The following is a 27,458-nucleotide window of genomic DNA, read 5'->3' as shown; positions in this document are numbered from 1 at the left end:
CAGTGAGAGTGAGACAGTGAGAGAGTGAGACAGTGAGTGAGTGAGTCAGTGAGAGTGAGACAGTGAGAGAGTGAGGCAGTGAGTGAGTGAGACAGTGAGTGAGTGAGACAGTTGCAACTAGAGCTTTTGCAGGGCCTGCAGGCCCGGTCAGACTCTGGGAAGACTGGCTCCAACCACAGTGGTCCTGGGACCAGGAGTGCAAGGAGACAAGCGGAGCAGGTGACTGTGTGCCATGACTGCCCATCAGCCAACCAGCTCGACAGACCAGAGGCCCTGGAACTGCTAGCTATCAGACTGTAGAAAATCCAGGTTCCCATGGCCTTCCAGAAGAGTCTCTTCTCCCAGAGCTTCCTAGGAATTGCTCTTGACTGGATGTTACTGTATTTGGACACACTAAAAGACTTTAAAAGAGCCTCATAACAAAGAGATGAGGGCCCCAAATATAAAACATAAACCTACATTATAAAGTCATTAATATATGATTGTATAGTTTGTGTTGATCAATGAGAAACCTAAGATGACTGATTGCAACTACACTCCATGGGGAAGCAGCCAGGCTGGGAGAATAGTCGACCCAGTCACAAGGATAAGGTGACATGCCCGGCAAATATTAGTAGCACCACAGGAATCACTGCGGGGTGGGGTGGGCAACCCAGAGGTAACCCTGTGTCTGGGCAAACACAGCATGATGACCTTCAGGGTCTAGGTAAATGGTACCCCTTGCTCCCTCAGAGAACCTGGTCCAAGTGACACTTGGAAAAGAAAGGTCTGACCCCTTGGTGTACTCTCGGAGGTGGGAAAAGCCTTTTCTGTATCTTAAAAAAAAAAAAAAAGACAATTGCAATTGAGTTGTGTCTGATGCACGGAAACCCCTTACGTGTCAGAGTAGAACCTCTTCCGTTGGATTTTCAATGCTGATATTTTGAAGGCTGATTACCAGGCTCCCCCCACCACCCCAATTAACCCCTGGATGGATTCCAGAGCCTTAATATTTCAGTCAGTCAACTGGGTGACCCTTCCCATCACCGAGAGTCTTCCATATTTTATTCTCAGAATACTGGAGCTCCTCCCAGAAATGTTTCTGTCCTAGGTGCTGAATGCCAAAACCAAACCAAACAAACACTCACACCAAACTCACTGACATCGAATTCGAATTGATGCCGATGCACAGGGCCTCTAAAGGACACAGTCGAACCACCCGATAGACCGTCATCTTCACAGGAGGAAGCGGCCATGTCTTTGTCCTATGGAATAGCTGGTGGGTTTGAACTATGGCCCTTCGGTTAGCAGCAGAGCACTGAACCATGGTGCCACCAGGATTGTATTCATGGCCTTCAATTTTACCTAAGTCGAAAAACATGGCCTAGAAGAAGCAGGCATCAGAATGCTACTTATTCAACAGCCTGGGTTGGGCTGCTAATCTAAGGGTTAGCAGTTGGAACCCACCAGGTACTCTGAAGGAGAAAGATGAGGCTGTTTGCTTCTGGAAAGATTTCCAGCTTTGGGCACCCTATATATGGCCACCACGTGTCCAGACTGACTTAATAGCAGTGGGTTTTAGTGGATGGGCTTCACTCATTCTTCAGTCCGATCCCGTCTCTTTAAAGTGTTGTAAAGCAAGGAGGTTGCTTTGAGGACTAAGTTGCACCTGAGCCAAGCCATGGTATTTTCAATCGATTCATATGCATGTGAAAGTCAGACACTGAATAAGGAATGCCTGAAGAAGAACGGGTGCATTTGACTTATGGGGCTGGAGAAGAATATTCAAAGTACCACGGACTGCCAAAAGAGCAAATGAATCTGTCTTGGAAGACGTACAGACAAAATGTTCCTTAGAGACAAGGATGGCGAGACTTCATCTCACGTACTTTGGACATCCTGTCAGGAGAGACTAGTCCCTGGAGAAAGGCATCGTGCTTGGTAAAGGAGGCGGGCAGGGAAAAAGAGGAAGTCCCTCAACAAGACGGACCAATGGGCTCAGACATAAGAACAATTGTGAGGGCGCCGTGAGACCCAGGCAGTGTTTCCTTGTGCTGTACGTCGGGTCCCTGTGAGTCGGAACCAATTCCACGGCACCTAACAACAACAACAACAACAACAGCCTGTCTAATCTATTTTGAAGCTCCTTATCAGCCCAACAACAGAAGCATGTCTTCGCAGGCCATGTGAGGTGAGAAACATCAGCCGACCACGGAGTCGCAGCCCCTCTGGGGACAGGAATAGGCAGTCAAGCCTCCTGAGACCCTCTAGAGACGCCTCTTCAGGCTGATTTTGGTGGGAGCCATTGAGTACACTCTGGCTCAAAGTGACCCCAGGTGACAGCGTGGAACTGACCCAAAGGGTCTTTCTCCTACAGAGCAGCTAGGTGGGTTTGAACCATCAAACTCTGTTAGGATGGCAGTGTGAATCCTCTGTGCTAGCAGGGCTACCAGACCGCACCAGTGGAGGTGCCAAACAGCTGTCATGTTCTGCAGAAAAGAACGTCTTCCCAGCTCTTTCATGATCTAGGAGCTTCTACATTATACATGTGACGTGCATGGTCATTTTTCCCAGCGAACGAGAGCAACAAGCCCAGCCCATACTGCATGGGCTGTATGCAACGGCCCTGCCCTACAAGAAGGAATCTTCAGATGTTTCCATTAGGCATCTTAAAATGTTTGGAATGAATGATTTTAGAAAACCGCTTCTCTTGACCGGAGCAATTTTGATCTCTGAGAAGAAAAATCTTATGAGGGTTGAAAGTAACCCAGGAAAAAGTTCAAAAGAAAAGGTGAGCTGCCCAAGACCTTGCTCCTGGGACAGGCCAGAGAGGCCCCATCAGACAGATCTGCTTCCCTCCTGGACATGGCTTCTCAACTCCCAGGCTCCTCTGAGGGCACTACCCCCTTAGGAAAGACTTAGAAATGGTTCTAGAAGAAAAATGCTAGGCTTCTTTCTAGTTCTAAGAAGCTACTTTCGATAAGCACGGGTCTTCTAAAATCTCCTGCACATGACCCTGTGAATTAAGTGGGAGCCCCCATATCCCCTTTCAGGGCAGAGCCCAGCTGAGTGTTCCTCTCTCCCTCCTCCCCAGTCTCCAAGTCGTGGTAGGCAATTCTAGTCCACTGACCTTGGGTCACGTGTCCAGCAGCTTGGTCTTCCAGGTTGGGGGTATCTCCAATGCCGGCTTCTTCAGCTGGTTTATGCATCCGCAAATGAAAAAGAAAAAAGCAGAAGTAGTTATTGCTTGCTAGACACAAAGCTCTCTGTATCGTCCGGTGTTTCGTCTGAAACCGTCAGGAAAGGCACAGCTTGAAAGTACCCAGGTCCTGCACATCACTCTGGTTTTGCTGAATATTGTTGGGGGTGTTGATGGGGGAAAAAAAGTTTATGAAAGGAAACACTTGGAAGCCCCTAATAAAGCAATTAAAAACAAACAAACAAATAAATAAATAAATAGAAAAAAGAAAACACTTGGAAGCCAAATGCTTTACAAATGAATTTGACCTAGTGGGAAAGAGCTTCTCAACAATGAGTCCAGGGCCCTGGAGCAAAGGTCGACAATGATGACCAGGGTAGGTGCAGTCAAAGCAGCAGTTTGTGGTTGAGTCATAGCCGATGGACTGTCTTCAGTCCCAGCTATGGTGCTCAGTGGGGCAGGCAGGCTCAGGGAAGGATGATGCGTGGATTTTGGCAGACCAGGCTGACATCAAGTCTGCACCACTGACTTTACCTCTCTGAACCTCCATTCCTTCATCTGTTACCCCCAGGGGATGTTACCAATTCATCTTGTAGAAGGGTGGTGCAGGCCAGTACGATAATTTGTGGGAACATGTTTAGCTAAGTGCCTGGCATATGGTAGATATTTCAAAGCTGTTGAGTTTCTTTTCTCTAAACTACTGGATAAACCCTTTGGGCCACATTAGCCCAGAACATATGCTACCTGGCTGGAAGGAAGGCAATAGTTTGGGGGGTGTCGTCTTGAGCTCCCCAAACAAAGAAGACTGACCACGACAATAGTTGATTAAATAAATCAACCTAGAACATTGATTTCTGCATTAGGAAAAATCCAATGATTGCTATTGGACAGTGAAAACAGGCATCCAGAAGAAAGAGTTTAGGACACAAGTTGGTCACCCATTGACATGTACTGGTCCCAGGACAGCGGATGAATCAAGACTCCCCGATCGACGAAGACAGAGTATGTCACCGCCTCTAAGAGATGCACCGCTGGTCTTATGTCCTAGAGCTGGGCTGAGGCACCTTCTCCATTGAAAGCAGAAACCAGAAAGTAGCACCCCTGGCCAGCACAAGCCTACCAGAGAGGAGGGATTCAGGAAAAGAAAATTCCTGGAATTCCTGACAGCCACATCATGGCCTCGTAAACATCCAGCCAGTCAGCAGCTGCAGGCAACTATGGCCAGTCAAGAGAAAGACCAGCTGAAGGGGACCGCTTCATGCGCTGCCGTGGGGACAGCTGCACGCACCGCCATCTGACAGCAGTGTGGAGCCGGGCTCTGAGGGCAAACTGGGTTTGAGTTTGTTTCTGACAAAACTACTGAAGAGAGGCTCAGCGTGGCAAGTCTAGTTAAATGGCCATGGGCTCTTCAGGACAGAGGGCACAGAGAGGCATTCTGGGATAATGTCACTGCTGGGATCACAGCACTGGGGCAGTGCCAACACAGAGCTGAAATCTCTCGGTCATGAGTCAGAAGAGGGAGTCTGAGGCATCTCCTAACTGCCTTCTCCCCGCAGACCCAACAAAGGAGGTGCCCAGAGGAACCATCGCTTGGCTTTGTGCACCAGTGGTCTGATCGTGTCACAGGCCTCTCTATGTCCCTGAAGGGTATTTTATGGGGACCCAAGAGGGCACCAGGCTCACGTGCATGGCCGAGCGTCTCTGCAGGCCACGTTGTTAACCTGGAAATTTCAATGAGAGGCCAAAGCTCAGTCAAAGTAGGTCGCTGGAGCCCAGCTCTAAAACCTCCCAGCACACTGAGGGTGGGGAGGGGAATGGTGCTTCGGAGAGAGGGACTGTGTGCTGTGTCCTCTCAAACGAGGGTTTAGGGAATGGCCACCTCCTATCTCAAACCCAGCACAAAGGCTCCAAGGCACCTCTTGGGGTGCATGCCCCCTATGGAGAGGGGGCTTGGAAGAACGAAGTCAGAATCCCACCCAGGAAAACAAAAGGATGAGAGATAGCGGTGGAGCCCAAAGTTTGTTTGCGCAAAGCTTATCGGCAAGTTTTGTAAGGGCTGGATCTGGACTCAGGTTAGGGAGAACCTGGGGCCACCTTCATCTCATCTGAGAGGGAGCCAGCCAACCTCATCAGAGTTCTTCAGGCACTGAGCAGGGAGTAAGTTTTGGCCGGAATAGAGTATGGCGGAGTGAGATGTCCGTGGGGACGAACTGGAGAGGGCACAGGAGTGGAAGGAAGAGTCAGGGATTCAATCGAGTTCCCAGGAGACAAAGACTGTAAACAAGTGTAAACAACTGTAAGCCAGCTAAGCACAGGACCCAGCAGCAGAGCTTGCCGGCTCCCCCTGCCTCCCCCACCCACTCCAGCCTAGAGGGAGCGTCAAGTGCTCCACGTGACAGGATGCGCTAATGGGCATTTCCAGGCTGTGTTTTGCGACCCGTGGAGAGGAACGTACTTTTGATTACCTAGGAGTCATAACAAACAAAAACAAAAACTCCAGCGTGAGCTGGTGAGTGCATCCTGGGCAGTCAACGTTCCCCAGAGTATCAATGACAAAGGGGCAGTGGGAGATAAAAATAAAGTTACTCATGATCCGCCCCCCCCCCCCTGCCCTTCATACTCAAGGATGAGGTCCTGCTTGGCTTTAGCGTCCCCCTCCACCCATCTCAGAAGACGTCAGTCCTTCGACTTCCTCTGGAAAAGCAGGGAGGAGTTGGGGGCAGGGCTGCCCAGGCCTCCTCTGTCCTGTGCATGAGGAGCCCCAGAAAACCCGAGGGCTTCCCTGGAGGCTGCAGTGAGCGCAGTCTTTAGGGAAGAAGCACCCTTTCTGTCATCATCCCCTCTCCAGTGCTGTGGTACGGCTGTCCAGAACTCTCCTACATTTCCTGTTGCGTTACCAGGCGCCTTGCGAATGGCCAAGCCAATGCTGGACCCTTTCCATGAGCCCAGTACAGAGGACGTGCGGGGAATGGCAGCGAGTGCACTAGGCTGTGCTGGCCGCTCCCCAAAGGCCTGCCCACTGCATCTGCAGCCAGGGCCGGGCAGCTCGAGGGTGCATCCGTGGCGGCAAGTCCAGGGCCTCATCTGACCGATTCCTTGTCATCTGTGTTGACAGAATAGTCTTGTGATGCCTGTTCTATGTAGAAATGTTTGTAACGGGCACAGAGTCCCAGAAACAGATGCTGGACTACAAACCTCTGTGTGTCGCAGAGCGGGGTGGGGGGGGACCGCGGCATTGCGGTCCTCCAGCTGTGTGGTCAGTCATCTGGATCCTGCCTCCAGTTGAGGCGCCCCTGGGGGGGCCTCATACCCTGGGAGTCGACCCTGCTGCAAGGTGGAGTCCAACCGAGCAGGAGGGTGGGCTTCATCTCAGGTGTGAAGACCATAGGTGTCTGCCACCAGCCTTCCTCAGAGAACCTTCCAGAACTCTCTGGAACTGATTCGATGACCGAGAAGAGAGGGAAATCCAAATCCAATCAAACTGCCCAACGCCACCAAGACTCCTTTGAAGAGAATCCAGAAGTCCCCCAATTCTCAGAAGGTTGACTGGGAGCCACAGAACCATGGGGGTATCGGGATGTCAAGCCCCTTACAGGCCAAGCTTCCCAGACGCTGGAATCCCGCCCACCTTCCTTGCAGCCCGTCCTTCAGCAGATCCGTCAGGGCTCCACGCAGGGCCTCCGCATCCACAGCGCAGCCCTGGGCTGGCAGCGCTCCAGAGCAGTCTCCCTCACCTGTGGTTCCTTCTGGGATCTCCGCATGGGGCTGCTTGTCAGGTGTTCTCTCATCCACTAGGGGCGCTGTCACGTCTGGAAATCGCTAAGAGTCACCTTGGGCGGGGTGGACCAGCCACCCCAGCCCTCACCTTTGCTGCTTGTGCGTGGAGGGGGGCATGAGGAGGGGAGCGACTCAGTCACATGCAAGCAAGCAGCCCCACAGAGCCAGTTGGGGGGTGGAGTGGGGGTGGGGGTGCTACAGACCCCATGGGAACATTGCAGCAAAGGAGACTGCTGAGGAAGCACCCCCCCACCTCCCACCCCTCGACATTCTTAAAGAGGAAAGCGTGGCAAAAAGCAGACTGCAGGGGAGAGAACTGGCCTGGAGGCAGCACAGGACCTGGGTTAGGGCTGGAAGCTTCTGACTTTGCTTTGGGTCTAAGCTGGGCCTCAGTTTCTTCACCTGTAAAATGGAAGGGTCATTTCGAGGTGACCTCAGTGCACCCTGAATCCATGACCCATGGCTCAGAAGTGGGCCCACATTCACAGTGGAGGCAGGAAGGTAAAACTCTCCTACCAGGAGTCACTGTCTGTCCCTCACCAAGGTAATGCCTTCAAATTGGCATTCCTCCCAGAGCAGAGCCCTGGCACGCTCCAGCTGTTCCTGGCAAACAGAAGCGTGTCAGCTTCGACAGCTTTCCAAGAGCCCACATCAGTTTCATGAAGTGATGTCCACTTCAGCTCCCTTCCCCGGGCGCAGGTGCAGCGGCCGGGCGGAGGCCAACCCACCAGGGCCCCTCCTGGTGGTCCCAGGCTTGGTTGGAAGAGTCTTCCAGAATAACCATGGTGGTAGCGCTGGCAACCCTGCCTGGGGAGACTGGCCCAAGGCCTGGAAGAGAGGCTGCCAGACTTCCTCAGAGTAGTGGGCCGTTCGCAAAACTGTCCGAGCTGACCAGCAGGAAACGTCTCGCATCAGCAGCTCTGAGAGGAGGCGTTTGCCTCGGTGGTCTCCTCAGCAAGCTAAGAGCCTTGGGCGGGGAGAGCCACGCCTGCCACGTGTTCCATGGACGACCCACGGTGCCACGCGATGGGCTGGACTCGACAGTCGCTTTCTGAACGCATCCCAAAGGGAAGACCTGGCGAAATGTCGGAGCCAGGATCTCACCCTGTGGCACGGCGTTAGAAGCCACGGGCAGGGCCGGGAGGATGCTGAGAATGGAACCTTGAGCCTTCTCCGGGAGCAGGAAGGGATGGTGGGGCAGACACAGCAAGCCCGTGAGTCGAAAGCCTCGCTCAACGTCCTTCTCCCTTGGTTCCTTCGATTGAAGAGGCTGACAAGCAAAATGCTCCGTGTGCATCTCAGCCTCCCTCGCAGCCAGTTCTGGCCAATGAGATCGAAGTGGGCATCAGCTTAGAAAGTCCTAGAGCAGAAATCTTGGCTTCCGAAAGCAAAAAGGGAGGGGGTGGGCATATTTGGTCATAGGGATCCATCCTGTTGGTCACTTGGCTTGGCTACTTTCTTCTTAGGAGGGAGATGTGATGTCCGGAAGGACAGCAGCCATTCTGCACTCACGAGACATCCACGCGCCTCACGCACGATAGCAGAAGGCAAAGATCAAGAGCATCGGCGACGCTGGGGAGTCCCTGCGGCCAGACTTCTTGTGGGAGAGAAGGAAATCTCTCCACGCCTTGGTCAGTGGGGGGCTCTGGTATCTGCAGCCAGACTCAATCTTGACTGGCACGGTGGGAAGAGAAGACGGTCAAACCCAGGACCAGATCTTTCATGAGCTACATGACCCAGACCCCGACTCTCTGGGGAGGAGAGGTTACAAGAGACAAATAGACACCATGGTCAAAGTCCAGAGGTCCAGGCCACGTTCAGAGCCCAAGAAATGAAGGCTCTCCCACCAAGACATGTGCAGACCTGTCCCCTCCCTCATACCGAATGCTGCTCGGAGACCTGGTGGCTCACGGAGGGCCAGTGTGACGGTGGGGCTTCTCGGGGAGTTTGGGGAGGATAATGGGTGGATGCAGAACACGGGCCTTGGTGAGAAAGTGTTTGGCACTTGCTCTGCCTGACTCCCAGTCTCTCCCAGACACCATGGAGGGTGCCCACCCCTGGCACTGGGGACCATCGCTGGAAAGCTAGGCAGGATCCCTGCACCCCAGCCTGCCAAGCAGAACAAGCACATCTCGTGGCCTGAGCAGGAGGAAGCAGCAAAGGCAGCCGGGAAGCGAGGCTAAGCAGGGGCCGGAGGCCTGGGAGGGGTGCAGGCTGCCTGGGTGAAGCAACAGGGAGGGCAAGGCCCCACCTTCAGCCGTCGGGGTGCTCCTAGTGGAGGTTCCTGAGCCCGGCTCCTCAGATTCATCAGCGACGGGGGCCTGCAGGGGAGATTCTGGAACACACACAGTGAACCCCTCAGAAGGCCTGCCTCACCCCTCCTTTTGACCTCAAGGGGGACTTGGGGAGCAATGTCTTGTGGGGCTGAAATCTCACTCAGGGCAGAGCCCAGATGGATGAGATGGCCACACGGGGGTTGGATCCCACAGCTGCATCCCCACATCAGGGCCATCATGCCAAGAGGCTGGCGGTGGGCTGGTTCCACAGTGAGGGGGAAAGTTGCCCTTGAATCTGCTGGAGAACTTCCCATCAAGGTACAGGCCGCTACAAGGACAACCAGCGGTAGGTGCCAATAGCTTTACTGGACATAGTACCCCCAGGTCACAATCGCTCAGTGACGGCCAACAAACTCCTGGAGAAATGCTCCCCAACTCCTTCCTCTGAGAAATAGTCCGTTCAGAGCAGGCCCAGTGCTGAGTGGACACATGGGTGCATGACTGGACTTCACTCGACTCCTCTCATAGGAAGATCTCCAAGCATTGAGAAACCAGCTGTAGGTCCACACCGCAAGGCCAGCTGTCATGGTCTACCAGAAAACTGTACAGTCATCACCCCGAGTGGCCCAAAGTAGACGTCCACACCCTCCACTGCACATGTTATTGGTAAGGTGCCTTGGACTCAGTGAAATCATTGACTCAATGAAATCTGCGCCTTTCACATGCCAGGGATGAACTGCTCGCCTGGGGCACCCTGGCCACCAGGGATCAATCTGTCCCAGTCATTAGAGGGAGGTCATCAATGCTTGACTAAGTATTACAGGGCAGGGAAAGCCAAGGTCTTAAAATTGAGGTCAATACTTCTTGAGACCCCACCGTGCACAGAGTCAAGTCATTGTAAGGAACCAAGTTACCACCAAGAGCCCACAATCGAACGCAGAGAGAAAGGACAGTCGCACTGAGCAAAGGGCTTGAGCAGTTACGTGGGGCAGCACAGGGCGGGGCTGGCTGGAGGGTGTCCTCCCGACGGTCTCCTGATGGGCAGTAGGGTTTCAGCCTGGGGCACCCAGGACCTGGGCTCAAGATGCCTGGATTCAAGTCCCAATGTCACCTCTACCTTGTCTTCTAGCCTTAGACTGGCTTCTCAGTTGCCTCATTTGTAAACTGGGAAGCTGATAGGGAGCACCTCTCCCCCTCTGGAGACTGTTGGCTGAAAGTTGGCAGACAAGCATGTGAACCCCAGGGATTCATTTCTACTTGTGGAACCAGTTTCTCATGGTGTGAAGGAGCTGGAAGCACTTAGGAGAGCAACCCTGGGCTTCCCCCTCCTGCTCAGAGCCTGAGGCGATTCTCCAAGTTAGTCTTGGCTCAACGCCTGTGCCTGGACGGAGAAAGAGTAATGGCTGGCTGGCTGGCTGGCTGGGTAGACATAGATGGGAACCTGAAGAGCTTCTCTCGGTTCTGAGCCTCTGTCATCTCCGTTGTCCAGCCATCTCCGTTGGCTCAGCTCTCCTGTGCCTGGTCCTCCTTACCCTCAGCGCCCCTCTTGACCCTCCGTGCTTTCTCCTGCAGGCCCAGTCCTGCCCTCTTTCTTCTCCCAAGCATCCCTGTGTGCCTAGAAAATCCTCTGTGGCCTTCCAAGTGGCGCCCCAGCCACCAGGCCAATACTCCTTAGATCTTGGTTCGGTGGACACCTCACCTGTGTGAGGAAGCGCTCACTCTCCATGCACGTGGGAACAGCATGGCTCGTCCCTGCCACCCACTGTCCTATTCATGGCTTGGACTGAAGTGTGGGGGCAGGGAGCTAGATGGCAGGTGGGGAGCAGGGCCTGTGGCCCTCTAGAGGAGTGGCTTAACCTCCCCTTTCAGAGGGCTGCCATGAAGATGAAGCTCCTTGAAGCTTATTAAAAGCACTTAGTACGGTGCCTGGCCCATGAGAAGTGGTGGTAGCAATTGCCATCACTAGTGCAGGCATTATTATGCCCTGTTGGTTAAAGGGCCCAGTTAGCACTGCCCACTAACGGGAACTTGAGTATTTTGTGTGTGTATGTGCTAATGCTGATAAGGGAGGTGGTGATCGCAGTGCAGAGGTTGGCTGGGAGCCCCCAGGGGCTCCTGGGCAGGTAGGTAGCTGATCAATGAACTCGGATGGAAGGACAGCCTCTGGCCATCTCAGGAGAAGTCAAGCATCACTTTTCAGTCCCAACCTTAATGAGATGAATACCTCATTAAGCACGGTACAAAGGGGGACAAAGCCCCTTTGTGTGGCTACACAGTGTCCATGCTCCCCGCCCCCCTTCACCATTACAGAGCCCCAGCTTGGGTCAGGATGGCACGCTGCCCATTGGAAGGCCAGCACTTCCAGCCTCTGGGCAGGGAGAGGTGGCCGATGAGACCCTGGAAGAAACTCTTGCAAACAGCTGGAAGTGCCCACCCGCTTCCTGTTTCCTTGAGCTCCGGTGTGGATGGAGCCCCCAGGCTCTCAACAGTGAAGATAAAGACAGGGAAGGACGAGCATCTCCTCCCCGCAACCCGGAGTGGCTCAGCAGCCCGGCCCGTTGACTGCCGGGCTTCGGTTTTGTGAGGAGAAGACGAGAGTGTCTACTCTCATCAAGAGTGGCTGTCTGCGGGGGAGTGCGGCGTGGAGACCCAAAGCCCATTAGTAGGCCACTGGAGATCCCCTTGCAGAGGGGTCTCAGGGAGGAGATGAGCCAGTCAGGGTGTGATGTAACAACGATGAGAAATACAACTTTCCTCTAGTTCCTAAATGTTTCCTCCCCGCTCCCACTACCATGACTCAAATTCGACCTTGCAAGTCTGGCTGGACCAGAGGATGTACACTGGTACAGATAGGAACTGGAAATACAGGGAATCCAGGGCGGATGAGCCCTACAGGACCAGTGGTGTGAGTGGCAAAACAGGGAGGGTAGAGGGAGAGTGGGTAGGAAAGAGAGAACTGATTACAAGGAACTATGTGTGACCTCCTCCCTGGGGGACGGACAACAGAAAAGTGGGTTAAGGGAGACGTTGGACAGGGCAAGATATGACAAAATAACAATTTATAAACTATCAAGGGCTCATGAGGGAGGGGGGAGGGGGAAGGAGGGGAAAAATGAGGACCTAATGCCGGGGATTTAAGTGGAGAGGAAATGTTTTGAGAATGATGAGGGCAATGAATGTACAAATGTGCTTTACACAATTGCTGTATGTATGGATTGTGATAAGAGTTGTATGAGCCCCTAATAAAACGATTTAAAAAAAAAAAAAAAAGAGTGGCCGTCTGGAAAGCCCACAGGGGTGGTTCTGTTCCGTCCTTGTAGAGTTGGCTGTGAGTCGGAATGGACTCCGATGGCAATGAGTTTGAGTCTTTCTTTGAGCCGACTGACACCTCTACTTCTTTATATGTAGGGGCACATCAAGGTTTGCCGTGAGAAGGCCTGGGCCGGGTGGCGGAGGGGGAGATCCTGGTGCTCTGTGGGGCTGTGGTGGGGGTGTGATGAAGGGCTGACAGGTCATACGTTGACTGGTTGACGGTACCGCTGCTGCTGACAAGAGTGGAGAATCCAGGAATGGCCGGGGCTCGGGGAGCGCGGTGCAGAGTATGGCTTTGACTTGTTAGGTTTCAGGGGTGGCCAGGACACTCCGTGATGTCCTCGTGGTTGAACTAGAGACTCAGCTGTCACTGTGCTGGGGCAAAGCCACAACTGGGAGGCTGGAGGACATCTGAGCTAGAGACTCCAGGAGGAGGATCCAACCCTCAGGCACCAAGGCAGGCTGGATAGGGGATGAGCGTGGAGTTGTGGGTAAAAGAAGATACTGGAAAGGCACAAGACAATGGGGGCATTTTTACTGAGTGGGGCAGGAGTGGGGTCCTGAGCAAGGCCCAGAGCTGGCATGGAAGCTCCTCTCCAGGAGTCCCCACGACACCCACAACCAGAGGTGCAGGCCAGCGAGAAAAACTCAGGGAGACACAGGGGGGCTCCGAGACCTTCTCTGCCTGGGAAGGGAGGTGGCCTTTGGCTGCGTTTCAGGACAGGCGCTGACTGTGCGCACAGCAGGGCTCCGAGACGAACTAAACAAGTGGGGTGCAATGCACGGTGGGGTCAGACGCTCTTGGCCAATTCTCAGCAGGTTTCCGGCAGCCACACAGCTCCCTGACCTGCGGGCCCAGGGGAGGAATCCTGCCAGCTGCCTCCAGAGGCCATGAGACAAATGGCGAGGAGGCAGCATACTGTCGGACTTCTCCCATGGGATAACATGGGCAAGAAGAGGGCCCCCAGCACGCCTGTCCCCCAGACACCCCTCATCAGCTGCAGTCTTCATCGTTTACATTGTTCTTGTTAAACTATACGGTAATCCCTCCACGCTTACCCATTCATTAAAAATAACCGAACAAACCCCAAACTTGCGTTGCACGGATTCTGATTCATGGTGACTCCAGGTGTGCCACTGCCCAGCCCTGGGGTTCAGCGGCTGGGGGTCTTCCAGAATTCAGTCACCAGGCCTTGCAGCCGAGGTGCCTTGGGGTGAATCCGAACCACCCACCTCTTGGTTTAGTAGTTGAGAGCTTACGTCTGCTGTGCCACTCAGGACTCCATGAATTTGTCGGGGTGCATTACTTTATCAGCGCCCAACTTTCACCCCACTGTCCAGCTCCTTGACACCCTCCTCTGACGCCGACCTCCACTCAGGACACTTTTGCTGGAGAACGCATGGGTTCTCGTTATTATGCAACACAGTCTTCTGTCCCTTAGCGAAAATGTCGCTGCCAAGCCCAATCGGTCACTCCCTTCCAAACTAGCTCAACTGAAACTCCCAGGAGCTGATGTCTAAAGAATGACGAACCGCTCCTGGGAATTGCTTGCTTTCTTGGGAAGCATAATCTTTGGATGCAACACATGATCATAAAATGCATTTCTTTCACAGCAGTTTCCAAAAGATGACCACTTTAAAAGCTGCCATATGGATGAAGAGATACGCACGTACACAGACATGCAACCTCTGATCATGCTTTATGTTAAAGGTGGACGAGCTGTAGCAGATGCCCTTCAGAAGCAAACGGATTCCCTGTGAATTCCCACTCAAGAAGGGATGGTGGGAAAAACACTTTCCCCTAATTTTCTTGAATAAATCTTTTATCTCAGGGCAGCAATTTACAGGAAGAGGTTAATGGTAGTAACGAAAAGCCCCGTACACCCCACCTCTGTCCCCATTATTATCATGCATTCTTTTTAACTCATTTTATTGGGGCTCGTACAACTCTATCACAATCCATACATCCATTTATCGTGCCAAGGACATTTGTACATTTGTTGCCATCGTCATTTTCAAAACATTTTCTTTCTGCTTGAGCCCTTGGTATCGGCTCCTCTTTTTTCTCCCTCCCTCCCCCACCCTCCTATCCTCATGGACCCCTGATAAATTATAAATCATTATTATTATTATTTTCATGTCTTACACCGTCCACTGTCTCTTGTTGACAACATTTCTGTTGTTCATGCCCGGGGGGTGGGTTATATATCTATCATTGAAGATGGTTCCCCATTTCTCCCCCTTCTCCCCACGCTCATTGTGTCGGTACTCCCATTACTGTTCCCGAGGGGTTTATCTGTCCTGGATTCTGTGTGTGGGGAGCTCTGATCTGTACCAGTGTACATATTCCGGTATAGCCAGATTTGTAAGGTAGAACTGGGTCATGATAGCGGGGGAGGAAGCATTAAAGAACTAGAGGAATGTTGTGTGTTCTATCAGTGCTATACTGCACCCTAGCTGACTTGTTCCTTCCTTGCGACCCTTCTGTGAGGGAATGTCCAATTGCCTACAGATGGGCTTTAGGTCTCCTCTCCAACCCCCATCATTTGCATCAATATTTGTTTGTTTTGGGTCCTCTGATGCCTGTCACCTGATCCTGCTGACACCTCATGATCACACAGGCTGGTGTGCTTCTTCCATGTGGGCTTAGTTGCTTCTCTGCTAGATGGCCACTTGTTTATCTTCAAGCCTTTAAGACCCCAGACACTAGATCTTTTAATAGCCGGGCACCATCAGCTTTCTTCACCACATTTGCTATGCACCCATTTTATTTTCAGTGATCGTGTTGGGAAGGTGAGCATCACAGAATACCAGGTTATTAGAACAAATATTCTTGCACTGAGGGAGTACTTGAGTAGAGACCCAATGCCCATCTGCTACCTTAATACTTAACACTTAAATATATGTATAGACCTATATCCCTATTAATACATTTACATATATGCATACCTATGTTTGTACCTCTATAAATGTCTTTTGCCTCCTAGTTATTTCCTCTGTTTCTTGTTACTTTCCTCCCGTCCCACTATCATGTATCAAGTGCGACGTAGCTGAGAGAAAGCACTGAGAGGAGTCCAATGCAGGGCGAACATGATAGGAAAGGCACATTTTCAAATAACCGCAACATAGTATCTTGGTCTGGTGCCATGAACGGAGGCGTCACTCACTTAACAAGCCAACCCCAAAGGGCTGTTTCAATGACACTTTTAACATCTGGGTTTGAACCCTTCCCCCCAGCTCTTACCAAAGCAAGCGGGTGCACTGACCCCACTCACCTTTCAGCCCGTGGTCGGCATCCCCGTCATGGTCGTGCAGCAGAGTGTAGCCCCCTTGAGAGGGGAGATCCTTCCTGTCCCCCAGCCCGTAGGACCCCGCGTGATCCTCCATCGCATTGAACTCCTGGCGCGGCTCAGCCATCCCGATAGTCAGCTCACCTGGAGGAGGGAGATGGTAGGGTGAGGAGCAGGGTGGCAGCCGAGGCACCTAAGTGAGCACCTCGTAGGGGTGTGGGGGTGGGGGCAGGGCACAGGGAGGGGGGCGAGAGGAGGAGGAGGAGCAGCCCTCTCCCCAGCTCAAGACAGGCTCCAGCTCCTCCAACCCCACCTGAGCCCCCAACCGCTCCACCCCTGCCCAAGTGTTATTTACCTGTCTGCGCTTTTAACCCACCAACATCACCTCAGACCCAGTTCAGAACCATCGGGGGGCGGTTCGGCCAGCCTGACTTGTCATTACTCCCAGCACTCCTTCCGCTTCATTACACAGACATACTGCCGACAAGAGCTTTATGAAGAGGATGGTAGTGGGCAGCGCAGGGATGGCACTGGCTGGGCAGTTCCCGAGAGGACGTGAGGCCCAGAGAGGAGCGTGTTCATTCACTCCACAACCCCACAGCAGAGACCAACTGGACCCAAGTGGGTGTCACGAATCCCTCAGGTTCGAACTCAGTGGGCCTCTCTGGAGGTCGGGGCTGCGGCCTTCACTCACTGGGGTCTACTAGGATCTTCGGGTATCCATTCCCAGGACGGATGCTCTGGTGGCCTGATTAAATCTTGAGGAGGCCCCAGGGTGGGGGTGTCCCTCTGGGAGGTGTGAGGCTTTGGGGCTAAGACCAGCATGTCACTCCTTTCCCTAACAGCCCAGCTTGAGACTCAGTTGCAGACTCATCTTCTTACCCTGTGATGTCTCCTTTAGTTAGCATAGATTCCTCCTTATTTAAAGAACTCTGCACTTGAGCTTCCGGCCACTTCTCTCTGACTTGTGCAGCCGTGACTTACCGTATTATTTCACAGGTCCACTTCTGTCTTTGGACTCTCCTATCTTTTGGCAGGGGGGAGGAGGATACCCTCCTAAAGGAGGGGGGGGTAGAGCGAGTCACAGTCTGGTGGCTCCGTGTGAGGTCAGCAGTTGGGTTCCCCCAGCTCCTCGGCCGGCGAGAGAGGGGGCTGCCCGTTGCTGTAAAGACCGACTGCCGTGGGAACCCTGGGGGCAGTTCTCCTCTGCCAGGGCCCACCGACCGCCGGCTGTGGGTTTGGTTTATTTTTTTTCCCATTCTACGATAACTACAACTCCCTGCCCTCGGAGTCCATTCTGACTCACAGCGCTCGCTCTCCGACGGTGGCTGTTCTACTTTAGATTTATTTTTATCTTCATCTTGTAAGACGCCCTGTGCTACTTCCCTTCCCTTCCTCCCTCTAAACTTAAACATTTTTTTTTTTTGCTCTTGATTTTTACTCCTTACCCTTTAAAAATGTCAACTGACTGGGGGGCGGTTTGAACCTATCAGTCACTGCTCCTCAGGAGAGAGAGGTGGCCGTTTGCTCCTATAAAGATTTACAGCCTCTGACGTTCCATGAAGCAGCTCAACTCTGTCCGAGAGGGTGGCCAGGAGTCAAGATCAACTCAGGGCAGTGGGCTTTGGCTTTATTATTATTTCACGATGTTTATTGCCATCTTTACCCCACATTTATGTTAACCTTTCATTTCATGAATGGTTTTCCTTTCTGTTTGGGCATTTTAGACTTAGAGAAGGATTGCAAAAACAGCCCTGGGGGTCATGGACTTAGTTTTAACCTTTTAAAATCCCCTTAACAGGTATTTCCCAATGTTGTCTGCTACCTTCTCACTTCTCAGGTGATCTTCACTTTCTTTTAACCTTTCCTTTCTAGAAAACCGGCGCCCTGGCGGTGTAGTGGTTACGCGATGGGCTGCTAACTGCCAAGCCAGCAGTTCGAAACCACCAGCCGCTCGAGGGAGAACAATGGGGCTTTCTACTCCCCTAAGGAGTTAAAGTCTCAACAACTGGCAGGGGCAGTTCGACCCTTGTCCTATAGGATCGCTGCGCGTCACCATCAACTCGTTGGCAGTGAGTTTGGCTTTTTGTTTTTAGAAAACTCCTGTAAATACTGTGCATTTCAAGACTTCTGGAGGGTCACGGATTCGTTTCTGGAAGTTTGACCCATCGTAAGTGACTTGAAAGTTCAGGCTAGACAGAGCATCACTTGACCAAGAAAACATTTGAGCCTGTCTTGCTCTGTGCTCACACCGCCCCTCTCCACCGCTCTCAGTTGCCATGGTGCATACCAGAATGCTTGAGAAGGGTAAAGATGTGGTGGCTTTGTGAAAATTGGCCTTGAAGCAAAAGAAAACTTTTGGGTCACGTCTGAAAAGGCAGTTCACTTGTGGTCTGAGGACTTAATTTTAACGGGTTCAAAACGCAGGGTTCAAGCCCAATGTTTTGCACACCCTTCTATTTCCATGACTGTATGGATTTGCAAAGGCCTGGGATTTCCTTCCTGCCTTTTTGTCCACGAGTTAAAAAACACAGTTGCAACCGTGCAGTTTGCTCTCTTCACCCGAGCCAGCCCTGGCGGCTGGTCTGCCCCACCGTGGCGGCTGCACGCTGCTGGGGTGGGCAGGGGAACCCTGAAGCACCTCACAGTCCAGAAGGGGTCCCCATCGTTCCTGCCGGGCTTCCAGGGAGACACTCTGGGGATCTACTTCTGAAAATCAGTCAGTGAACACTCATGGCTCACCACAGAATGTTGTCCGGGTTGGAGCTGGAAGACGAGCCCCACCCCCACCCCACCCCCGAGATTGGAAAGTTCACAGGGGCAGCAACGAGGGGCTCAAGCGTGCCGGCCATCAGGCAGCTGGTATCCGAATGCGGATGTTTGCATTTCGATTTGGGCTTCTTTTAGCTGCATTGAGAAGTTGCCACATATCCCACGTCAGGAGCAGGGCACCCCGGGGTTCCTCTCAGGGTATGGGGGCCCTGACTGCCAGTCTCCCTCCTTCATCCTCGTGGGGCAGGCGACAGGGTCATGGAGCTCACTGTTCTGGCTCCCCACTTCCACCCCGTCGGGGCTGCCCAGAGTCAGACAGACAAACCACCAGGAAGCTGACTGACTGACAGGGTCTCTGGAGGAGTAAAAGCCCCCATAAAAACACAGGTTACCGTTCACTATGCAAAATTAATAAGCCACGCTTCTCAAAGACCAATGCTTGCCTCTGGTGCAGGAGTGGGACGCGTGGGAAGAAGTCACTAAGCAGGGGTTCACCCCATCCTGAAACGGCTAGCCCCCTTAGGTTCACGGGCCTTTGGGTTCAACTCAGCCAATGAGAGGTGGCTCTTCACTATCTACATAGGCCGGTGCGGTCGCCTGCCCATGGTTCTGATACCTGCGGACACGCTAGGAATGAAAAGCCTATGTTCTGGAACAGTCCCAAGAGTCCACTGGGCAGAAGCATCAATAGAAGCCAAGAGGAGGAGGTCCTAGGAGACAAAGTGAACTTTTCTTTTCGATCTTATGAACAATGCTCATTAACTGGGAGAGTGTAGGCTCGGATGAGTGTAGGCGGGGCCAGTCAGGGTCACTCAGGCTGTGGCCCAGGACCTGGTGCACAGTAGGTGCTCACATGGGTCTGCCAGAGAAGACCTGCTTTAGATGATAAGAGCGATGAGTTGCTTTATATGGCACTTCTAGGACGATCTTTGTAACTCCCACCCAGTGACTGAGTCTACGCACTGCCATTGAGTTGACACCGACTGACAGCCACCCTGTAAGACAGGGTTGAACTGTATCCTGAGTCATTCCTGGTCCTGACTTGTGACCTGCCACTTTCCTAATAGGCCCTGTCATTGTGAGTCCTGCCTATGAGTTCTGTCTGGCCATTGCAATGGATTATTGAAGCCAGTAGAGAAGGAGAGGATTCCTCTGGAAGACCCCGGCAAAGAGCACGTAAACCAGGTGACAAAGGGCACAGCTGTGCGTCCTGGCCCTGAAGACATACCTGCAAAGGCAGTAGATTGAAAAACAGAAAAACAAGCGTGGCCCCCAGGTGGGTGCCTGGCCTTGACCGGAGTGGGCATCACCTCACAGATCCCTGTAATCTAAGCGAGACCCGACAGACAGGAAAATAAACACAGCAACCGCTGTTTCCAAAGGCTGCACTTTGGAAGAGAAGAAAGTGTTATGAGGGTGGGGTGGGGAGGGGGTGGTTTAGAGACCAAGAAAACACAGCAGGCAGTGCCCGGGAGGGGAGGGGGAGGCAAGAGCAAAGGGGGAGAAAGTGGGGGGAGGGGAAGAAGGGTGGGCCTGTCCGAAGGCAGTGGCTCCGGAAGGATGAACTGCCGCATCAAGTCATGCTGCTGGTGTTCGGAGCTACTAGTGACTTCCTAGGATGGCAGTAGGAGATGGCCAGGGGGACTCAGGGGTGTTTTCAAAAGGCCAAGCATTCGTGCCCCACCGGGTCTCCTTTGGACGACCACAGGCTCTTTCAAAATTAAAAATGGGAAACAAGATCAGACAGAGCACCCCCATGCCACCCCAGCCCCCATTCTCCATGCCTCTGCCAGCCGCCCTACTCGGGACTGCTCACTTCCTTCACTGAAGTCTCTGTTTACAAACTCTCCCTAAGGAGAACTCCCCCAGAGCTCCTAAAATAAAGGGCAGCCTTTGCTCCTGTCCAAGAAGCCAAGCCCCACCCGCTGGCACCGAACCAGTTCCTCATGGGCAGCAGGAATCAGCTTCTCGCCCAAACCCAAAGGCCACTGCTGGCCATCCACTCATAGTGACCTTACAGGACAGAGTCGAATGGTCCCCAAAGGCTTTTTGAAGCTGTCCATCTTGAGGGAAACAGCCTGCCTCACCAGTCTACCATGGGACAGCTGGTGGGTTCGAACCTTCAACCTTCCGGTCAGCAGCCTAAAGCTTAACCCACTGCGCCATGAGGCACCTGTTTCTGTAGGAGGTGAAAATCAGAAGACCTTCCTCCACCGACCACTGTCCTTCTGAGAAACACAGAAACCCTTTTGCTTCCCTCAAATCCCTGCGTGCAAAGTTTGCACTTGACGCTGACCTAAACGGGGATGGACGCTTCCGGCTCATTCAGCAGCACGGCGGAAGAAAGGCCTGGCGTTCGCTTCTGTAAAGACTGCAGCCAAGAAAACCCTGCAGAGCGGTTCTAGGCTGTACGTACACCAGGGCACCATGCATTGGAATGGAGTCCCCGGCAATGGTTTTGGGGGAGTTTGTCTCCCACTTCCTCCCCGGACTTGAGGGTTGAATGTCACAGCCCGGTGGTTGTTGCTGGAGTAGAGGCAAGGGGCTAGAGAAAGCCCCGCTCGGGGCTGGGCGGTTGGCTCCTGGCTCACCAGTGGGCTTGCTGGAGGCACTTAGACCCTGCCTACGGGACCTGGCCCGAGCTGTCTGCACCTACGTCAAATGGTCCTGGCCCGGGGAGGGGTCTTTCCAGCCCCGCTAGGGGGCAGCAGGTGCCTGCAAGGGCTTGAGGCTCCCTGCAGCCCCGGTTGACCAGGAGGAGCTTCAAACCAGGGGAAAGACCGGCCAGAGGAGGACATTTGTTGGTCCCGTGACTCAGCGAATCACTGCCCGCAGGCCGTGCACTTCTGGACCAAAGAAGGGGGGTCTCCTCCCCTAGAACCCATCCCCTCAAGTTAAAAATTAAACTGAAATCAGCTAGGGGTGACGGTTACAACGTGGTCAATTTTTAAAAGCACTAACTGGTGCCCTTACTTTTTTCTTCTTTTTTACAAATAGTTTTGAGTTGTACCCTTTCAAAGGGTGAACTTTAAAAAAAAATCGTTTTCTTGGGGGCTCGTATGATTCTTATCACAATCCATCCATCCATCCATTGTGTCAAGCACATTTGTACATTTGTTGCCATCATCATTCTCAAAACATTTGCTTTCTACTTGAGCCCTTAGTATCAGCTCCTCATTCCCCACCCCCCATGAGCAGTTGATAATTTATAAATTATTTTGTCATATCTTACACTGTCCGACGTCTCCCTTCACCTGCTTTTCTGTTATCTGTCCCCCAGGGAGGGGGTTATATGTAGATCCTTGTAATCGGTTCCCCCTTTCCACCCCACCTTCCCTCTACCCTCCCGGTATCGCCACTCTCAGCACTGGTCCTGAAGGGATCATCTGTCCTGGATTCCCTGTGTTTCCAGTTCCTATCTGTACCAGTGTACATCCTCTGGTCTAGCTGGATTTGTAAGGTCGAATTGGGATCATGATAGGGGTGGGGGTGGAGGGCGGGGAAGAAGCATTACAGGACCACAGTAAAGTTGTATGTCAAAGGGTGAAATTTATAATATGGATAGCATTTCTTAAAAAGACCCCTAAACTATTGCCCCTCAAAAACAAAACAAAACAAAACAAAAATCCTTAAATGAGTTCTCCCTCAACAGCAGACATCAACTCACCATAAGCCTGGAATCCAACCACAATCTTAAGGGGAACAGTGTCCTCCGAGGTCATTTTTGGACACCGGGCATGGGAAATTGGGCACTGACTGAGGAAGACTGAAGGAGAATGGGTGCTGTGCACTGTGGTGCTGGGGAGAATCCTGCGAACACCATTCTTCCCCAGCACCACAGCACGGACCTTGGCATGGACTGCCAAAGGAGAAACCAACCGTCCTGGAAGGACCGCCAGAATGCCCTCTACAGGCACGGATGGCGAGACCCCGTCTTAGGAACTTTGGACTTGTGGTCAGGAGACACCAGTCCCTGGGGGAGGACATGAGGCTTGGTAAAGGAGCGGAGCAGCAAGAGGAAGGCCCTGAACAAGATGGCTGGGCACCGCGGCTGCAACATGGGCTCAAACAGAAGAACAATGGTGGGGGGACGCAGGGCTGGGCAGTGTCTCCCTTTCTTGCACACAGGGTCGCTGTGAGTCTCGATCGATCGATGGCATCGAACAACCACCGCAGTCCCTCCTTTGCCCTGGTCCCTTTCCTGCCCCATCTAGAAAGTGCAGGCAGCACATGTGGTAGGTAGAAAGCAGAACTCCTCCAGGGACCGGAGCCTTGCTGTGGCTGCTGTGTTCTGTCCAGCTGATCCCAACTCCGAGCCACCCAACAGGACTCAGGGGGGAACTGCCCCACAGGGTTACCTACACGGAAATCTTGATGGGGCAGGTGGCCAGGCCTTTCCTCCTGAGGAGCTGGGGGGGAGTTTGAACCTTGGTGGCGGGCGCAGGTGCCTGACTTGGCAAGAAGTATCCTAAATTCTTTGCAGGTGTTGACTCATTTCGTTCACACAATAGCCTATTATTATGCCTACATAGCCCAGGTGTCTTCAGAGGGACCTCAGGTGGTAGAGCGGCAAGGTCACCAGTTCAACCCCCAGCCGCTCCAAGGGCAACAACTGGGACTTTCTGTCTCTGTAAAGAGTTACAGTCTCGAGAGCTCACAGGGCAGTTCTACCTCGTCCTAGCAGGTCATTTTGAGCCAGCATAGACTGATGGCAATGATTTTTTTTTTTAAATAGAGCCACTATGAGTCAGCATAAACTCGATGATGATGAGTTTGGGGGTTTTGGTGTCATCGGGCATTACTCATTGGGCTGTTTGCTAACTACGAGGTCGGTGGTTCAAAACCACCAGTCACTCCGTGGGAGAAATACAAGGCTTTCTGTTGCCAAGAATCGGAATCAACTCCATATCGGTGGGTGAGTGACTATGTTTACATATAGGGAAACTGAGGCACAGGAAAGTGGACTAACTTGCCCAAGTAATGTATTATATGCCCCAGCAGTCAAGACCCAGAATCTGGTCTCATTCAGCCATGTGATGTTGTGAGGGGCTAAGGCGTCAGCCCTGACTCACAATGACCCTACACCGAACAGCATGAAATGCTGCCCGCCCCGGTGCCAGCCTCACAGTTGTTGCCAGGGTTGGGCCTGTGGTTGCTGCCACTGTGTCAAGCTCTCTCATGGAAGGTCTTCCTTTTTTTTTTTTTTGCTGACCCTCTACTTTATTTTTAATCCTTTTATTGGGAGCTCATACAACTCTTTTTTAAAAAAATAATTTTATTGGGGGCTCTTACAATTCTTGTTACAAACCATTTATCAGTTATATCCGACATATTGGTACATAGATTCCATTGTTCTTTTCTAGACATTTACTTTCCATCGAACCCTTAGCATCAGATCCTCTTTTTTCCCCGTCCCTCCCTGCCCCCCAACCCTCGTGGCCCCCTGATAGATTGTTAATTGAGCCTCTACTTTAAACAAGCATGATGCCCTCTCCAGGAATTGGTCCCCCTGATAACCGTGCTTAATCAAGCAGTGATTAATAACAGCTAAGGAATATCAATCAACATATGGGCTTAATTGAAAAGCCTTTTCCTCTGAAAACTATTTTTGTGCTTATTCTAGTCTCTGGGCTGTTTAACAATAAAATCTAAAGGCTAGTGAAAGGGCAGCCGTGCTGGTCCCCACGGTCTATGAGAAGTCTGAAGCCCAAGGTCATTAGGAAATCCCTGAGTCTAGCCAGAAAGCAGGGGCGTGAACCGGAACTACAGGAACAGAGACCACCTTCCAGGTCTAAATAAACCTTCTCTCGAGCTGGATGTTGGCTGGTCTGCTGTGACAGTTGGTCCCCAACTGTGAGCACCTGAGAAGGAGCCCCAGAAGGCTCCTCTCCCGCCTGCTCCGCGTGGCACCCAGCATGCAAGTAGGCACAGGACCACGGGGGGCAAGAGGAGAAGATGGCACACGGAAAACCTCAGAGAAACATTACAGCGTGAGCTTGTAGCCCTGTCACCTCACAGTTTACCAGAGAATGTTCTAGAACCACTAATGCATACTCACAGAAAGACTTCAAGCAGAACTGCCAAATTAAATGGAGGGGCGGGAGATAAAGGAGCCCACAGAAGAAAGACTCCTGTTGGTGAAAAACTGGAATAATCCAAAAAGAACCACCTGCGACTGTATGGAAGCAAGAATGAAGCAGCTTTTTTTTTTGGTGGGGTGGGTAGGGTGTTGCTCCACAAGATTCCCAGCCTCAGAAACCTCAAACAGGGTCCCTGTGAACTGGAAACCCTTGGCTTCCTGGCTTTTCTAATGTCAAACACAGCCGAATCATCTGCGTTAAATCTGTTAGGAGGCGACCTCAGGCAGGGATGGCATTTCTTTACCAAAGCAGAGTTTCCTTCAACCTTCTTTTGATATGTTTTTGATCCGTTACAGTTTTTCATGGCACCCAACATTGGAGGGCAGGGCTGAGACCACGGAGCCTCAGGCCCACCCAGGGCCTTTCCAATGTCCGTGGTTGTCATTCTCATCCCCCCATGAGATAGTGCTCCCTGAACACAGAATACCAAATGGACGAGCGTCCCCTGACGTCAAACAACTGCCGCCCTCCCGCATTTCTTGTGCAAACTACAACTAATCCTGAAAAGAAGAAAGGAGCTAGAGAGAGCTTGTTTGTTTTTAATAAAAGTGATTCATACTCATTATTCAAAAGTCAGATACCAAAATGCAAAATAACTATTAGGAACATCTCTGCAGACAGCTCTTTTGCGCGCAAAAGGAGACCACAGCATACCCATGATTCTGTAGTGTTTGTTCACTTAGCCATACGCTGATATCAGTCTTGGTTGATCTCCAACAGTGTCTAGAGCCGCTGGCGTGGGAGGAGTCTCTGGCCTCCAACTCCTCCCCCAGGCAGCCAGGGATCTACCCACCCGCAGGGCATTCTCCTTTGAAGCACAGGGGGTGGGGGAGCTTTTCAAGCACCCCTCCTCCAAGCCAGGCCTGATCTCCCCTTAATCATGAACAAACCCATTTCCCTGGCCAGGCGCCGTTTACACACTATTGCATCCTCACAAGCAGCTTCACGGCTCGCCCAGGACCTCACGGAGGCACGGACGCTCAGGGCACACTGGGCTTTGGGCCGCCATCACTCCCAGTGCTCGGTCCCAAAGCTGCTGGGTTTGGAGACCCCACGCTGAAGCCCGAGCATCGGAGGTGCCAGCCCATCACCGTCCCAAAAGCTGCCCCTGCGAGGTGCATGGGTCACCTTGGCTCCCTTTGGAAGCTGGGGAAACCGAGGCACAGGGAGGTTGGGGTATCTCCCACAGTCCCAGAGAGAGTGGCAGAGGTGGGGACGGAGTCTGTCGTGAGGTGGTGTGCTGGTAGCCCCGTTTAGGAACGGGAAGTCGGCTGGAAGCCGGAACTGCCTGGGGGTTGATGGCAGCAGGTGTCAGGGCTGGGAAGACCCAGCATTCTCTGATGATGGGTGCGTCTCCTGACAGCCACACTCTTGTCTCGGCTGGGCCTCAGGTGCCGCCCGGCCTCTCAGACGCACCCCTGGGCTGCTCGGCTCAGAGCACCAAGGGGTCTCGGCAGCAGCTGCTCGCCCAATGTTCGTTACACAGGCTGATTGCTGGCCCTTCCACTGCCCCCTCCACAAAGCTCCCTGCAGACCCTGCCTGGTCCCAATAGCAGGAGGCACCTCCACCCAGGCCTGAAAGGGGCACTAGAGGTCCTCCATGGGCCTCCCTTTGAACTCACTGCTCTCCTAGGAACCAGACGCAAGAGGCGCCATATTTGTATTTACACCCCAGGGCTATCACGAGACCCCTCAGCACAAGTCCCCTTTTCTGAGTGACTACTAGTCAGTGCTCGGCTCAGCTGGCTGCATGAGCCAGTGCCTGCACCCCACTTTCCAGGGGGAACCTGTCCCGTTTCAAGCCTCTCAGTCGACTGGTATAGAAAGGATGTGAGTGTGTGGGGGGCCAAGGTCCCCGGGTTTACAGTACTTGAGGGATGCCAGACAGGCCACATGTCCCCTCTAACACGCATGCCTCATCTGGAACATGGGAATGATGACACCTGTCTCCTAGGGTGGCCGTGAGGGTGAAGCAAACATGAAAGATGGCACTTTATCTACGGTGACATTCCCGGCTCATGGATATAAGCTACTGTCGTCACGACCCCTTACAGACCAGCAGGAAGACTCCCTGAGATGGCCAAGAGGAAGCTCAACGGGCAGTGACAAAGTTAAGGGCCACCATGGTGACCTCTGTCCGTGCCCTCTGCCTTCAAGGAGGGGAGGTAACAGAAGGAAGAGGCAGGATGCAACATTGGCTCGGTGCGGAGAGAAAGGAGAAGCGAGGGGGCTTCTGGGAAGGCCTAGGAAGTGGTGGGGTGAAGGGAAACCTTCAGAAGCTAAGTCCTGTTCCTCCCAGGACTGCCGCCCAGACAAGCCCGGAGGCAGACACAGAGGGGCTTCGGCGGCGACCTGGGAAGGCCCAGTGGACCCAGAACTCTTCCTCGGGAGGACTCGGTGTGCTGCCTGTGCCCAGCAGCAGCGAGGGGGGCGGGGATCCCAAGGCCACGAGGAACGGCTCCACACTGGCCCTGGACTGCCATGGCCTCTCATTAGGTGGAGAAGCAAGGAGGCAGGGAGATTTGAAGATGTTTTCATTACTATTTTCTGCGTCTGAGGTCATACTCTGGGAGGGGTGGGGGAGAGGACGGTAGGAGTCTACAGCGAATCCGCAGTTGTCCCTTAGTAATGAATGGCCCGGACTCAGCATGGACGTAGAGGGGCAGGACGTAACCCGTGGCCTTTGAACACACAGAAGAAATGAAACACCAGG

At 52.8% G+C, this 27,458-nt stretch overlaps 1 protein-coding gene across 1 annotated transcript in view; it reads right to left on the bottom strand.

The window, feature by feature from the left end:
- MAPT (microtubule associated protein tau) overlaps positions 1-27,458 on the bottom strand; it is a 106,010-nt gene that overhangs the window by 39,116 nt on the left and 39,436 nt on the right. Inside the window, exons 3-4 of the mRNA XM_030888068.2 lie at positions 15,819-15,977; positions 3,110-3,175 (exon numbers count right to left, since the gene is read on the bottom strand). Of these exons, the coding sequence (XP_030743928.2) occupies positions 3,110-3,175; positions 15,819-15,977 (225 nt within the window). The remainder of the gene's footprint in view (positions 1-3,109; positions 3,176-15,818; positions 15,978-27,458) is intronic.

Source organism: Echinops telfairi, unplaced genomic scaffold, assembly GCF_000313985.2.
Source record: "Echinops telfairi isolate 266 unplaced genomic scaffold, ASM31398v2 ScPeMD7_7458;HRSCAF=8496, whole genome shotgun sequence".
Taxonomy (NCBI): domain Eukaryota; kingdom Metazoa; phylum Chordata; class Mammalia; order Afrosoricida; family Tenrecidae; genus Echinops; species Echinops telfairi.
Note: the sequence above shows the minus strand (reverse complement) of the source record. Positions and strands in the feature narration are given on the sequence as shown.